General features: G+C 54.6%; 1 protein-coding gene across 1 annotated transcript in view; it reads right to left on the bottom strand.

Moving 5' to 3' along the window:
• BIN3 (bridging integrator 3) overlaps positions 1–15,966 on the bottom strand; it is a 39,397-nt gene extending 23,431 nt beyond the window's left edge. Inside the window, exons 1-2 of the mRNA XM_032712542.1 lie at positions 15,880–15,966; positions 6,009–6,057 (exon numbers count right to left, since the gene is read on the bottom strand). Coding sequence (XP_032568433.1) covers positions 6,009–6,057; positions 15,880–15,887 — 57 coding nt within the window. The 5' untranslated portion in view covers positions 15,888–15,966. The remainder of the gene's footprint in view (positions 1–6,008; positions 6,058–15,879) is intronic.
• Positions 15,967–16,509: the final 543 nt, after the last annotated feature.

The raw sequence follows: 16,509 nt of genomic DNA, 5'->3' as shown, positions 1-16,509 counted from the left end.
TGTGGAGTGCTGGAGGCAGCCAGGACTAGAAGGATCCAAAGGTTTGTTCCAATTCTCCACGCTGTCCTCGGGATTTCAATCCCGGGCTCGACGCGACACCCGAGCGCTTAAATGGGGACGTTTCAAGCGCAATTAAAAGACCCGAATTTTAAGATGGGAGCTCAGAAATCCCGGTTTTCTTGCAACCTCCATTTCTAAGCCCCCCCTTTTTTATTGCACCGAAGCTCCCCCAGCCTGGTGTGAAGGCAGGCAGCCACCAGCCCCGTCCCAGCCCCGTCCCAGTGGCCAGCTGTCCGCACCATCAGCTCCCACCATCCGGGGGATGCGAGCTGGCTCTCCCTGCCTGCTGAAAAAAAAAAACAACCAACAACAACAAAAAACCCCCCCCACGGTAGCTCCAGCTCCCTTTCTGTGCTGCTAAAATTGGTCGCTGGAGAACGGGAACGGAGCAGTGTGGGGGCAGCTCACACGACTTTGTGCCTGGTGTTCGCGGAGCTGCAGAAATCCGCGGCAGCTGGTGCCGGGAGGTCAGGTAACCGGCACAGGGGAAAGCTCACCCTCCATCCCCGTGGCTGTTCCGGCTGCTAAAATAACCAGGGAGGACTGCACTCTATTTATAAGCCCTAGGTGTGAATTGTTTTGGTTGCAAACCAGAGAGGGTCGGGCTCGAAAATGTGCCCTTTGAAGGGTGGTGGGGTCGTTCCCTCGGTGTGGAGCTCCAGCCTTCTCCCCCTTCTGCAGGATCTTCCTGGTGTCTGCTTGGCAACCAGTTCCTCCAAAAACTGGAGAGTTTGGTTACGAAACTAAGCTACCTGCAAATACTCAGGGTATCTGTCCCTTTTTGCTGTTAGATTCCCTCCTTTCTGTGCAATAAGCAAAAGGCATCGTTGCTTAGTGGATATGGAGCACTTCCAGAACCTGAAGGGGCTCCAAGAGAGCTGGAGAGGGACTTGGGAATGGGCCTGACAGGACACAGGGAATGGCTTCACACTGCCAGAGGGTTAGATGGGATATTGGGAAGAAATTCTTCCCTGGGAGAGTGGGGAGGCCCCGGAATGGATTTCCCAGAGAAGCCGTGGCTGCCTCATCCCTGGGAGTGTCCAAGGCCAGGTTGGAGCAACCTGGGATAGTGGAAGGTGTCCCTGCTTGTGGCAGGGGGTGGAAAAACTGGATGAGCTTTAAGATCCCTTCCAACCCCAACCATTCTGGGATTCTAGGATTCATTCCATAAAGGCAAAACTTCCCCATAAGGTGCTGTGAACCCCCAAGCCTCCCAAGCTCCCCCACTCCCCCATCCCAATGCCTGTGTGCTTTCCACACGGGATCGAGGTGGCTCCACACGGAGACACTTCAGCTCCCTGGCCTGACTCACATCCCCAGCCCATCTCTCCAGAGACAGCTGCCCATGGATTGCTCTTATTTTTCACGCCCACAGGCAGCAACTGGCTCCCAGTCATCACAGTCTGGGAGCTCATGGAGCCTCCCAGTCACCGCCGCTCCCGCCGGCATCGCGGGAGCCCAGATATCCCACAAATCCAGCCGGGAGCAGAGCGCTCCGGAGAGGGAAAACCTCCTCTCACACGCTCCCACCGTGCAGACTCCCAGGCGAGGAGGCCAAGCTGGGAACATCCCGCAGAGCACACGGTAATTCCCGCTCCCAGGAGCTGCCGGTGGTCACACGCAGCCGACACTCACGGCACAAGGCCGTGGAGAGGATTATCACCTCAAGAGTAACGAGAACAAGAAGTACAGGCAGGAAAATTACAACATCCTGAAGGGAAGTTCCCGTGATATTAAAATAATCCCGCTTCTCCGCAGCCTCTCCCTGCGAGAGCTCAAGAAATCAAACCGTGTTTCTGCGTCGAACCTTTTTTTCCTTCCAGGCACAGGGAAATGTAAAAAAAATCGCTCGACTCGGGGGTTTTTATTTAAATCTACATAAAGAACGACGAGTTCTTGAAAGCTTTGAGATGAAACAACGTCCTTCTTCGCCCAGTTATTTTTTGTTTGCAAACACTGGGCCTCCCACCTGCGATAACATCCCTCCTGCTTTAAGGGCAGGATCATAATCACCACCACGGTTACGAGGCAATGAACCAAGACCAAAGCCAATACTACAAAGAGATGGAAATAAGGGACTGTGATGAACCCTCCTATTCCCCTGAGGTTTATTTTTTCTCCTGGAGGAGGAGGATGAGCTGATTTCTACATGTTCCTGTGGTCTCAGCCTCTTCGTGGGTCTTGGGAAAAAGAGGAGACCGTGTGTTTCTTCTTCCCTCCTCTCCAAAAAAAAAAAAAAGAGAAACCCGTATAATTAGGCCAGAAATTCTGTTATAACCTGGAATTTCTGCTGAGCTTTTGCCATCCCATCAAGCTAGAGGTTCAAGGTTAAGCCATGTGGGTGAATATTCACTCTGCAGGGCCCTGAGCCAGAGCAACGCTGCAGAATTCAGGTGGGTCTGGGATGTAAGGGACTTCACCCAGCAAGCTCTCCAAAATCCCACTCAGAAAGAAAGCTTTCCAGAAAGGTGGCAGAGGGAAAAAGGATGTACCTCCCAAATGCAGAGACCAGTTTGGTCCCACTGAAAATCAAAGTGAAAAAGAGTAAAATGGTTTAACCGGAGTCACTTGATCTCACCCCACCATTTCTGCGACATTCACTCCGTTGTTTTGGGATTTCCAGCTCACTGGCGGAGCTCAATGGAAAGGCACCGAGGGCCAGCAGCTGCAGTGGAATCCTCCTGCTCATGGAGCTCCTCTGTCCCACACCCCTGGGGAAGGCAGAGCTGCCGGGATGAGTCAAGGAAGGGAGGTTTGGCAGCTCGGGTCCCGCTCCCTGCCAAGCTGACTCAGCCCAGGTTGGCCAGTGAGGAGGAGGAGGGAGAGTGGTTTGAGTCAGCCCAGGATGGAGCAGGGATGAGGGAAGCAGGGAGGGAGAAGGGATCAAACCCGGGTGATGCGAGGGGCAGCGCTCCGGGCTGCCCCATCCCGAGCACCGGCTGGCACCCACAGGGAGCTGCACAGCTGGCTCTGCTTCCCTGCTCCCTGCCTGCTTGGATAACCCCAGCCCTGCTGAAGAGCAGGGAACAACCTCGGGGTGACACGGGTGAACTTCAGCGAGCTGGAGCTGCGGGAGAGCTCGGGAGACAAGACAGCTCCGATTCCATAACCTCCGCTCCGCCCGGAGCTGTCCCGAGGGAGGGGAGAGCATCTCCGTGTTGGGTCAGAGCAATAAACATTGTGCAGAGAGATGTAATTCCAACAGGTTTAACTCCTATCACCGGGCATTAGTTTAATTGGGCTGTGGGGCTGTGTCCTGTGCTGCTCTGCTGACAGCAGGTCCTCGCTGCATTAGATCCTCCCACCCGGCTCCCGGCAAGCCCGGTGACAGCTGCTCTTTTCAGGGAAGAGGAGGGGAGAGATTATGCTGTCTGGAATTGGATTTGCCCAGGTTAAGGTGGAAACAAAGCAGAGGCATGTCTGGGGAGTGGGAGATCACCTCGGTTCACCAGCTGATATTTTCCACGGGGGGTTTCCTCCTCCCTGAAGAGCTAAACTGTGGCTGACACCGTGCCCTTCTCCAAAGGATCAGAGGCGAGTGGGCACAGGGAGTCATGACTAATTCCTCGGCAGCCCAGGCAAATTGCTTTTCAGGACTAACGTCGGCCTGGATTTGACACCAGCCCCAGCATCGCTGCATCAAGACAACAAAAAAGCCTCCTGGCAAAGCCACCCCCCTCTCCTGACTCCAGTCCCAGGCCTCGTGGAGAGCCAGAGAAGTCAGATCCTAACAAATGCCTTTTTTTTTTTTTTTTTAGCTTCCCCCTCCCCACCCCCCGATCCTCTTTTGTGGTCCAGTCCCTGTGAGTGGGAGATCCTCTAACCCACAACCACTTCCCTTCTGATCGGCTTGGGATGCAGCCCTGGAGATGCCACACCTTCCCACTTCCTGCAGCGGGCTCCAGAGCCCAACATCTGGAATATCACAGACCTTGGCTGCTACTGCTGCTCCCAAAAGCCTGCACAGATGGAGCATCTCAGCCCACAACCGGGAGGTGAATTTGGGGGCCTGCAGCTCTCTGAGGCTACAAAGCAACCCCATCCCTTCCACACCACGACATGGAATGCCTGATCCCGGGGGATATCGGTGGTTTCCTGCCATTTGTTCTGCTTTGAAGAGCTGCACTTTACACTTGCTGTGAAGTTCCAAGGCTTTGGGAGCTTCCTGTTTTCTGCTTTCCATGAATGTGCTGCCTGGAGAGCAACATCATCATCATCATCACACAGCAAGTGGAAGCCACTTAAAAACTGGTTTCCAACTTGGGAGTCCTTGACACAAAATCTTGTTCCTGGGGAGCTGAGGAAGGAAGGAAGGAAAAGGAAAAGGCCTGGGAACGCTCCTGCTGCTGAACAAACCTCTGCCTGCCGGATATTCTGAGCTGTTCTATTTAATACACACACATATATATGTAAGCAAAGCCTGCCAACTGCTTCAGAACAGCACATTCCAGCAGCTCTGGGGAAGGGAAGATCTCGAAGGTGCCACTGTTCATCTGCAGGGAGCTCAAGCTCGGGAATGGCTGATTTTGGGGGAGACAAACCTCTCACAACGGCGAATGCAGGAGGTGGTGAGGGAAATCAGCAAGAAAAAATAATACAGTCAGCTGGGATGTGGGAATGGGTGGGATGGGGACGTCCAGGAAAGGTGGTCAAGACACCCAGAGCTGCAGAGCAGTTGGGTCTTGCACCAGCCTGGAAGGACACTGGTGTTGGAAAGAGGGTGAGAGGTAAAATGTGATGGAGCAAAGAAAAGTGAGGGCTCCTGGGATGAACTGGGAGGGCTGTGAACACCTGAGGCTGGTGGCTGCCTCACCTGAGGGACCACAGCCAGCCAGTGGACCACCAGCCCCTGGAAAAGGGCAGCTGAAGGAAGCAGAAAACCAGAAAGCACCGAGGAATTTTATGAGCCCTCGCTCTTGTCGCCTGCCTGGCTTAAATTCTGTACTGACAGTTTGGAGCTGTTACAGCAAATTGCAGTTCCACGGCAGCAGACAGCCACCAAATCCTGCAGAATAAAACATGACAATCAAGCCTTAAAGGGAGTGGGGGGATTAGCCCTCTGCCTCCAGGGAAAATGTCATGTCCCAAGGAGAAACTGCCCCACGAGCAGGAGTGCCCACGCATCCTGCGGAATTAGCGTCCCGGAGAGGAAGGATCAGGGATGCTAGTCTGGTTCAGGGGATTAGCTCACCAATGCTGCTGGAGAGACAAGGTCTGCCCCCGGTGCTGCCTGCCAGGGCCTTGGGTTTAGACCAGGTGTGCAGGTGACTTTGCAGGGGCAGCTCCTGGGAGGTTCCACAGCTTTGTTTTTTTGGCGCGGGACAAATGCAAAGCCAAGCTGCTTAAGGAGGGAAAATACCACAGGCAGCTGCAAGCAGCAGCAGCACTTGGGGTAGGAGCCTCAAATCCACGGGAATACAAAATGCTTTTTTAATTTGCTTTTAAAGCAAATGCTGTGCAGCACAAATTAATTCACGCCCGAGCACTAAAGCATCTCAGCTTATAAGCCTTTCTTTGGAAACAGTTATATTCAGCGATCTGAACCACTCCTCCTCCTCCATCTGCTCCGAAAGGATGAACAAACAAGCCCATTGCTGGGAGAAGGAAGGAAGGAAGGAAGGAAGCAAAACCCGTTCAGCCATCTCCGAGGGAAAAAACCGTGCCAGCCCAAAAGAGCTCTTCCCCCCACCACCACCTCCAAAAAAAAAAAAAAAAAATAAAAAAAATACACAAAATTTAAACAGATCCCAAACCAAAATACTCTCCCTGGATGGGGCTCCCCCTCGCTCCTCGCACGAGGAACCGAGCGCTGGTCACACGCGGCAACAGGTTCTGCTGCTCCAGCTCCCTCCCACACTCCGCAAAATGGGACGAGTCAAAGTGCCGGCTTGACTCATCAGCCACATGATCCAAGGCTGGAGCTAAAAAGAGGGAACTGGTTTACTCACTGTCTTGGGTACAATCTGTTTCTTGGGCTGCCCGATCTTGAACGGGATCCTGGAAGAGAGAGAGAGAGGAGAGGGGAAGGTGTGAGCGGCGACGCCGCCGGGCTCGGGAGGTCCCGAGGGGTTTGGGGGGAGCAGGGATTGTCCCCTGGCACTTTGTGGGCAGTGTGGACCCCCTGGAGAGGGAAAGGGTGGAAGAGGAGCCTGAGGGGAGACCTCACAGCGTTCCACAACGAGGGGCAGCTCCGATCTCTGCTCCCTGTGAGCAGGGACAGCACCCTGGAATGGCTGGAGCTGGGTCAGGGCAGGGTCAGGTGGGACTTCAGGGAAAGGGTGGTTGGGCACTGACCAGGCTCCCCAGGGTTTGGTCACGGCCCCAAGGCTGCCAGAGCTCCAGGAGAGTTTGGACAACGCTCTCAGCACAGGGTGGGATTGCTGGGGTGTCTGTGCAGGACCAGGAGTTGGACTCTGTTCCTTGTGGTTCCTTCCAACTCAGGATATTCCATGATCCTATGATTCCCCAAGAGCCACTGTCACCCTTAAGATCAGCACCTCCAGCTCAGCACCTTCCCCACCCTCCCACCACTCCAAATAAATGCAAGGATGCTGCACAAACAGCTGAAGAACACCCTCTGCTTAAAAACAAACCTGACAGGGAGAATGAAGCAATAATGAAAACCCCAAACAAACCCTGTAAATATTTAGAAAGAGGATATTAAAAAAAGGTAACAACCTGGGTTGTCTGGAGCTGTGAGCTGCTTCAAAGGATTCCTCTGCTCCAGCAGCTGGAGGAGCAGCTCACCTGCCAGCACAGCCTTCATTCTTAAAATCCTTAATTCCCAGGAAAATCCGGGTTACCTGAATGGTTTTCTCGAAGGTGAAGAGTACTCTAAATAAATTACACAACATATGTAAGGGTGGCTGGGTCAGCTGGGTACAGCCACGCTGCCGGCCTGAAAATAATTGGATTTCTTTCACCTAGCAGTATAATGAAAATCCAGGAATTCCACTGCTGTTTTCGGTGTATTTAATTAAGTTAAAGAGGTGCTGCTTGGTTAAAGCCTCTCAGCCAAAATCTCCCAATATTTCTGTGTTGTGGTGGTTTAACTAAACAGAAGAATCTGGGCTCATAATGAAATGTTTCATAATCAAATCAAAGTACTTTTTCACAGAGATGCCTCACCTAGAGCTCAGCATCATCCCATCCCACCCCACCCCATCCCATCCCAAATCCACATCAGGTGCTTCCTGGGAAGATGCCCGAGTCCCCTCTTGGACCAGCCCAAATTCTCACACTGATACCCAAGGTTTGACCTAAAAAAACATGGATTTTGGGACTCTGGCTTGGCCTCTGCTCCTGCTGCCTCCCAGTTTGGCTTTTCCCACTGCTGGTTCCCAAACCAGCTCCACTCCCAAGTGCCCCCACGCCAGCACCGCTCCAACACTGATCCATCCAACAACTGAACCCCCAGGAAACATTTTTCCCAGTGTAACTTTGCTGTAAAACCCAGCTCTGAGCAATGGGAGAAAAGGTCTGTGATGGAGCAAACCAAAAAACCGGGATTATCCAACGCCCTGATCCCTCCCAGCCTCGCTCCTCCCGCCTTCCCTGCTGTTTTCAAACCACCAGTGTAATTACCCACCGGGAATAATCCAGGGTTGCAACCCCTGTGTCCCTTCCTGAGCAGCTCTGGAGCCAACCTGAGTCACCCAAGGTTTAAATTTAAATTTTTCTGGAAGAACTTCCTGTTTATGGTTCTCCGGCTGGACCGATATAATTTCGGGTTTAACCCTTTCCAGGCTCCTTGCGGCAGCTGAATCACACTTCTTTTATAAACAAACACCCCTCTGGTGTATAATTTCCCCGTCAATAACTGGGGGGTGTGGTGCCTTACAGGAAGAAAACAAAAAATAGACGGATTTTTTATTTTTTTTTTCCCTCCTTTCGTGTTTTTCCTCCGTGGGTCAAAATATAAACTCAAATGAGGCACCACACGCAGCCAGGTGCCGTCACCCGACGTTTTTGGAAGTGATGGCATCCACTTGTCTTGGTGGAAGGAGGGAAAAAAAAAATGGGGTTTTTACCCAGGGGAGTGTTATCCCAGTTAAAACCAGTTTGCAGGAGCCAGGCTGGTTCTCACCGGGAAAGGACAATTAAAAAGGTGATTAAAGCGTTACCTGTGCACAACCTTCCCCTTCACCTTGTGTGGGGGATTCAGAGAGCAACCCAAACTGGCACTGGCCATAGGAAAACTGGGTTAAATCAAGGGAATTCTGGTGGTAAAAGGGATGTGGGACCAGGAAAGCTGAGAATCAGCATCAGTTGGGTATCACAGAGCTGGGAGCACAGGTAGGGAAGGCGGCAGGAGCACAAAGGGGTTCCATCCCATCCCATTCCATCCCATCCCATCCCATCCCGTCCCATTCCCCATCTCTGCAGCACCAAGGAGGGGAGTGAACCCCCAAAATCCCAGCTACTTTCTTCCAGAAGCACAGGGAGTGCTGCAGATCCACTGTGCAGCTGTAAATACCTCTGAGAGTGTTGTGATGCCACTTGGTAATTATGCCTGTCTCAGTAAAACCCCTGTAAAAAATATCCCTCCCCTGTGCAAGTCAGGTCTGTTCCCCAATTATTGGGGTTTTTTTTTGTTCTGTTTTACAGTTTTCAGATAATGTCCCTGGTTTCTGAATCTCTGCCTCTTAATATGGTTCGGGGGGGGGGGTAAAAAAGAGATGCACAAGCAGGAAAAGAAGCAGTGAGGAAGAAAAATAACCCAAACCATGAGAGGTATGGATTTTTTATCGGAGGTTTTAAACCCGATTATTTCACCCCACGACTCCAAACTGCTGCTGGCCCCCAGTGTTTTGTTCCCTTCAGGAATTGTGTCCTGGCCTGCAAAGTGTGTGTGTGGGGGGGGGGGACACACATGCAACATGCAACCTGCCACAGCAACACCACTCCAAAATTCCAAAATTAAGAGGTTGGAAAAACATAGGATGGGCATCATGCAAATAAATTAGAGGGAGATGAGCCCACATCCAGTTTTGCCACGGATTCCCGGCTCGGATCTCACCAATACCTTAAAAAAACCTGAGCCCAGGTCTAGAAACACCGAAGGTAAAACCGGAATCTGCGCTTCTTGCCTTTTTTTTTTTTTTTTTTCTTTTTTTTTTTTTTTTTTTTGATCTCTCGTTTCTGCTGAGCGAGAGAAAGCTGGGGTTGTGTTTGGGGTGTGAAATCCCTTGAAATCCCGTTCCTGAAGAGCACGAGCGCTGAGTCACAGCCCGGAGCCTTCCCACCCCGTCCCCCCTCCCCTGCGCTGCGGGGCCAGGGGAGCATCCCGGCCCCTCCAACCCCCTCCCCGGGAGGTCACCGGGAGTTTGGGAAGGCAGTGGGGGTTCAGTTGGGAGGGAGGAGGATGGAGGCACTGCAGGGAGGGGGTGGGAAGAGTTTCAAGTAGGGAAAAAAAGTGTGGGTGGAGAGAATCCTGCGAGCTCGGCTCGGGGATGCTCAGGAACCCCAGGGAGGGGAAGGTGGGAGAAGCTGTGGCTGATTTTCTCTGAAGTCTCCCCAGCAATATCATATATTTACTCGGCTTTTCCATGTGCAAACCCAGGGCCACACACACCAAAGCAGCTTAATTCTCCTCTGGATGCACAGGAGAGTTGGAAACAAACCTCCCAGGCAGTGGGGGGGATAGAGCTCAATGAGGTCTGTGGGGAGCTGGAGCTTAAAACACGGAGCTCCCCCTCCCACTCCCCACCAGTCCCCTGGAACGGAGGCACGAAGGAATTGCCAGCAGGAATCAGACTCAATCCTTGCTAATTTAGGGAGGAGATGGTCCTTTGGCTGGGCTGGGCCGAGCAGGACATCAAATCTTGGCATCACTCCTGGCTCCGGACGGAGTTCAGAGTGTGCCCATGGGATAAATCACCGCTGGATGTGACCCTCCTCCCTGGCTCCTTCCATCTGAACGTGGCTTTGCCCCCCCTCGTCAGGCCCCAGAAGACCCTTTGCTGATAAACAAGGGATAAAACCCAAGTATTTTCACCCCCAGCCCATAAAATGCTGCCCCTGGGGATGCTGAGCTGCCGAGCAGGGGCTGGGGAGGGAAGGAAGGAAGATGGAGGGACAAGCAGGAGCAGGAAGAACGGAGGCCGGGGCAGTTTGGAGGTTAATTAATTTGGGAAAAGCGACACTGACTCCCTGAATTCAATATTTTTGCCCCAGGTGGCATTGGCTGGGGGCCCACAGGAGCCGGTGTGGTATGAACTGGTGGCCACAACCGGTTTTTATCGGCACCACCACCTAAATCCATGTTCTGTGGGAAGCGCCCGCTTCCCGTGGAAAGTTTCAGGGCTTCTTTTTTTTTTTTTTTTTCCTTCTCTCATCGAAACCCCAAGCGCCAGCACAGGCTGGATCCCCGCCAGAGCTTCTCACTCCTTGAATTTCCACCAAAAATCTCAATTCCTTCACCGGAAAGAAACCTCTCTCTGCCTGCAGGCAGGAGGACAACACCCAGCCTGTGAAGGTGACCCCGACCCACCAGGGCTGGTTTTCCCAAGGATTTTGGCACGTGGCATGATGAGGGATCCTACAAAACTATTAATTTTTACCCAATCTCACGTGAAGCCAAAAAGTGCCCCGAAGCTGCCCCAGAAACTGCCCCTGTGCCTGGTGGGGCCCTTCCCTTTTCCAGGCTCCCGATTTGGGAGTGGATTCAGCTCAAGGTGGAACTGCATCCAGGAAATCTGCCCGTTCACAGGGACCAGCTGCTACCCAGGAGAGATCAAAGTGTTCCTGCAAACATCAACAGGAAGGTCGGGAGCACAGGAGGAAGGATGTGAGCCTTCACTTTCTCGCTCTGTTATCGAGTGAACTCAATTCAGCTTCTCCTCCCCGTGCCGTGCCCTCTGTGCTCAGGGAAAGCATCCCCACGAGATGGAGGTGTTAGGAAAGGACTTTTCCATGATATGGGAAGGCCAGGAAGTTCAAGGGTGGCTGTGACCTCCATGAGAAGCTGCTGGAGCAGGAGTGGTTCAGTGTTTCTGAGTCTGATCCCCGCCCGGACAGGACCCAAAGAGAGGGAACACAAAGCAAAGGCTTCCAAGGAAACCCACCCTGGAAACCTGGACACAGTTCTCACCCCTTGGGCTCCCTAAAAACAGCACCTGGGCCACAGATCTCATGCCTTGGGCTCCCTAAAAGCACTTAAAAGCGCAAATCCATGGCCATGAGGGCTGTTCTGGAACAAGCCCTCGGCACAGGGGGGGATCCCAGCCCGGCCCAGGTGAGCCGGGCTCAGAGGCAGGCTCAGGTTAGACATTCCTCTCCAGCATCGCTCCGGATGCCTCGCTGTGCTCCGTGGTGTCCATGGAAACTGCAGGCACCGTCCCACCCCGCTCCCCCTCGCAGGGAACTCATGGCAACCGCTCCAAACACAGCGCGGAGGCAAAAAAAAAAAAAAAAAAAGGGGAAAAAAACCCGATTCCAACGGATCACAAACAGCTTCTGTCGAGGGAGACTCTGCGCCAAATCCCAGTTTGGGTGTTCTCCTCGGCGCAGGCGAGAGGGGAGGTCACGGGGTGGGGGTGTGGGGATGTGATCCCTCGGGAATAAACACTCCCCCCATCCCTCAGGTGTGCGCTCCCACCCGGATTCCAACCCCAGCCCTGGAAACTCGCAGGCGCCGAGCGGGTGTCAGGGCAGCGGGGGAGAAGGCAAGAAGAGGTGTGAAAAGAAGGTGTAAACATCGATTTTTCTGCGTTTTTAGGTCAGGCCAGGGAAAGGAGGCACCTTCCTGAAGTTGGGCAGCTCCTGGGAGCAGCTCCCTCCGCGCCCTGCCCGGAGCCGAGCGCGGTGTCAGCGCTCGAGCAAATCAAAAATAATGTCGGGATCGGCTCTCCCACCCCTTCCAAGAGAGGAGCACGAGGGGGGAAAAAAAAAAAAAACAACGATATTTTACTCACCCATCAAAAGAAAATTACTCACGCCAGGCGCGTGGGCGGGCAGAATTCTGCAGGGCTGTTTTAGGCCCCGGCTGTGCTACAAAAATACCCGTTTTGAGCACGGTTGTGAAACACAAGGTTGTGGCTCAACTGGAGCACGGGGTGGGGGGGGGCCCTCTGGACAGGACAGGTGGAAAAATTAATAATTAAGGAATAACCGAGGCTCTTCCCGGTCGCTCCACCCGGTTTCGCCGGGATAAAACCCCTGGGATGCTCAAAGCTCCCTGCACGGGCGCTGCAGGTGGAGGGAGGTGTCTGGGAGCCGTGCACACCCCGCTCCTTGCTTTGGTATCCGCTTGCTTCATCCGGGATAATTTTATCCCGTGCCCATCTCCAGATCCCGGTATCAGTGAAACCTCGGAGGGAAAGGAGGGGAGCGCTGCCATTGACCGCTCCGGAAAAACATCAATATTGGTTCAAGTGGGAAGGAAACAGCGCCCCAGGGATGTGTCTGCAGCGCACCTGCCCGCCGTGGCCGCGGCTCCAGAGCATGGAAAACACAGGGAATAACCAACAAACCTACTTTTAGGCTACGCCCCGGCTGTGCTGCCGCCTCCTCTTCCCTTGCCACCCGGAGACGGGCGGCTCCTCCTCACCTCCATCCCTAAATATTCCAGAAAACGCTCAGGCTCGCCCTGGATCGGGTCTGAGAACGCTCCGGGGAGTTCAATACCACACGACCACCCGTTCCCACCCCGCTATCCCAGCGCCTCAGGCCACTGGGAGAGCTCCCTGCCAGGAGGCATATGGTCCCACAGCCCTGCCCCGAGCACCACCAGCGCACGTGCTTCACACTCCTCGCTCACCCAGCAACATTTGCTTCCCAGATTTTCCCCTCCCAGTAAATAGCAGCTGTTGCAGCGGTGCCGGGAGGCAGCGCTCGAGCTGGCACGCTGCTAAAAAAACCCCTTTTTTTTTTCCACCTGGGGGAGTGGGAAACCAAAGCAGGGGATATTTGGGAGCCTGGTGACGAGCTGAAACCACGTTTAGTTTTATGTGGTTTCGCAAACCTTAAAAAAATCCCTTTATACAGTTAAAACTGAGGCACTCGGGGAGACAAGGGGGAGGATACAGTAAAAACCAACACTCTATTCCCTGTATTTTTATAGGAGTGGTGGCCAAGGTAATCACTGGAGTGTTTTCCTCTCTCTCCTCCAAAATACACAGGAGGAAGAGGGAGATGAGGATGCTTCAAGAGATCCCGATCCACGGCGCAAAATCCTAAAGGAAGCCACGGAGCTCCGCTGAGATTCAGAAAACATCTCATCTGCCCATGCAAGGCTGTTTCCCAAAACAAGCCTACTCCTGCTCTAAATAAAGCTTAGCCTAGAAAGACAGCACTGCCTCGTTGCCTGGGCACAGCAGTTGGGAATTTGGGGGTTTGATCCAGCCTCTGTCACCAGCGGGTCACTCTGAACCCTCTGGAGCAGCTTTCCTGTGTTGGTACAAGGGTCACTCCCATGTTCCTGGGAGTGTTCCTGGGAGTGTTCCCTGTATTCCCTGTCCTGACACAGCACAGAGTGCTCACGAGGAGCGAGGGAAGGCACAGGATTAACCCCACACAACTCAACCAGGCATTGACCCACCAACAGCCCTTAAATTTCTAGGGATCTCCTTCGCAAAAAAATTAACGATACCAGTGCCCAGGAGCCAAACTGGAGGCAGAGTTATGTGCAGGACAGGGCTGAGGATGAAGCTCCATCCTCTTCCTCAGCTGCAGCAGCCAACCCCTGAAAAAAGGGGGTTTAATCCACGCTGCCCTGGGCCTGACGGTGCCTGACGCCGGGGAGACGCACGTGCAAGCTGAGCAAACGCTGCTTCCCAAGTCACCCAGGGCTGGAACAAGCTCCCCCGCTCCACAGGGACGCTGGAGCAGCGGCTTCCGTGCCTCCCTGTGACATTTCAGGAGCAGGGGCACGACCCTGGCATGTGTCAGTGCCGCCAGCACGAGCGTAACCCCCGGACGGACGTCACGCCGCGCCCGGCCCCGCCAGCCGGGCCCTGAACTCCGGCCCCCCGTGAATGCCCCGATTCATCCCGGCTGGGCAGCTCCAGGAATTACCAGCAGGGAGGGTGGACCCTCCAGAGGCTGCACTGAGGGTGATTGTGTGGCTGACACAGCCCTGGGACCCCGCGGGGTCCGAGCCCCTCGTGCGTCAGCGGAGCCGCCACGCTCTGGGCGCTGACGCGGCCGGAGAAGAAAGAGCGGGCTCAGATTCCCCGGAGTCCCCAGTTCCCCCCTCGCCCAGCAGCGACCTTGGATTCCTCCCCAGAACAAGGCAAAAAACATCCCATCTCCCAGCAGAAGCCACAGCGAGAGCCACGTGTGTCGTGGTGACATGTGACAGTCCCCAGGCGAGGTCTCCGGGACCGGTCGGACACTGGGAAGCGTCTGATGCTCTGCACCCAAATGATTCCACATCCAACACCTGAAGGCATTATTTATCCCTTATATTTTAGGCTCTGCAGCTCCTCCTGGACCAGGAGAGCGCAGCAGGTCTCTTCCAGAGTGTCCATTCCCACACAGCTCCCGAGGGCAGGCTGGGAAAAGGCGGCTCCGAGACCCCCCCGTAGCCAATCCTGTTGCTGTTCTGAGATGAGCAAAGCACAACAACAGCGATTCCAAAGGATAAATCGTGTATTTTCAACCATTTTTACCAGTACCCGTGTGCACATCATTGTCTTACCCACAGCAGGTTTCCAAACCACAACTTCCACCGCTCCCAACCCGAAAAAAATCTTCCATTTCCAACCACAGCAAAGGCTTTTTTTTAAACTTAATCCGTCCCACCCTTCACCCCTCACAACGGCGCCGGATCTCCAGGACAAGCCAGGACGAGAACACCCACAGTCGAGATCAATTAATAGTATTACCGATTTCTAACATAATTCCTTTAAATAAGCCCCAAAGGCAAGCAGGTGTCCGATCCCAGGGCACGTGGGAACTGGTTTTTTCCTCCTTTTTGAAGGGAAAAAAGCTTTGCTTTCACGGTGTTGAGGGTGGGTTTGCAGTGGGACAGAGCACGGAGCTGCTTTGGGGACCTTTGGGGACCTTTAGCCAGACCCAGGGGACCACCAGGGCCAGGAACTGGGACAAGTCTGGACAGCACTGGGAAAAGCCTGGACAGCACTGGGACAAGCCTGGACAGCACTGGGAAAAGCCTGGACAGCACTGGGAAAAGCCTGGACAGCACTGGGATGAGCCTGGACAGCACTGGGAAAAGCCTGGCCAGTACTGGGAAAAGCCAGGCCAGCACTGGGACAAGCCTGGCCAGCACTGGGATGAGCCAGGCCAGCACTGGGATGAGCCTGGCCAGCACTGGGACAAGCCTGGCCAGCACTGGGATGAGCCAGGCCAGCACTGGGATGAGCCTGGCCAGCACTGGGATGAGCCTGGCCAGCACTGGGACAAGTCTGGCCAGCACTGGGACGAGCCTGGCCAGCACTAGGACGAGCCTGGCCAGCACTGGGACCCAGTGGTTCCTGTTCCGGTTATTCCGGTGTTCCCTGTTCCGGGATTCCCCGTCATTGTCCCGGTTATTCCCGGTGTTGTTCCCGGTCCCTGTCCCGGTTATTTCCTGTGTTATTCCCGGTGTTCCTGGGGGTCCCTGTCCCGGTTATTCCCGGTGTTATTCCCGGTGCAATTCCCTGTGTTCCCGGGGGTCCCTGTCCCGGCTATTCCCGGTGTTATTCCCGGAGCAATTCCCTGTGTCCCCGGTCCCTGTCCCGGTTATTCCCGGTGTTCCCAGTCCCTGTCCCAGTTATTCCCGGTCCCGGTTATCCCCTGGGGTCCCTGTCCCGGTTGTTCCCGGTGTTATTCCCGGTTATTCCCGGTGTTATTCCTTGTTGTTCCCCCCGCACTCACCAGCTCATGTTCCCCCGCCGCTCCCGGAAGTGCCACCGCCTTTGGCCCCGCCCCTTCCGGGAGCGCCGCGCGCCTTTGAACTCTCCGCGCGCCGCCGTGACGTCACGTGTGGGCGCGTGACATCACCGTTATCGGTGTGTGACGTCACGTGTCGTGTGACGTAACGGGCGGGGGGAGAAAACACCGAAAGTCCTCCCGATTTCGGAGCAAAGCGTGGAAAGGGGGCGGGAAGGGGGGGGGAGTGAAACCGCTGGGAACCGTGGGATGGGAGGGGGAAGGAACGGACTGGGATCGTCCCGGGATCATCCTGGGGGGGGGCAATGGAACAGGGATTGTCTGGGATCGTCCCGGGGGTGGGCAATGGAACAGGGATTGTCTGGGATCGTCCCTGGGGTGGGAGAGGGGAAAGGGTGGCCTGGGATTATCCCTGGGGTGGGAGAGGGGACGGGGTGCCTGGGATTATCCCTGGGGTGGGAAAGGGTGTGCATGGGATCCAGGATGCCCAGGAAACCCCCGAGTGGGTGAGGACATGAGCATGGGATGCCCGGGATCACCATGGGGTGGGCAAGGACAAGGGATTGCCTGGGAGCATTCCTGGGGTGGGCAATGGAAGTGGGAACGGATGCCCAG

This window comes from Chiroxiphia lanceolata, chromosome 28 (assembly GCF_009829145.1).
Source record: "Chiroxiphia lanceolata isolate bChiLan1 chromosome 28, bChiLan1.pri, whole genome shotgun sequence".
Taxonomy (NCBI): domain Eukaryota; kingdom Metazoa; phylum Chordata; class Aves; order Passeriformes; family Pipridae; genus Chiroxiphia; species Chiroxiphia lanceolata.
This window is presented reverse-complemented; position numbering and strand designations above follow the sequence as displayed.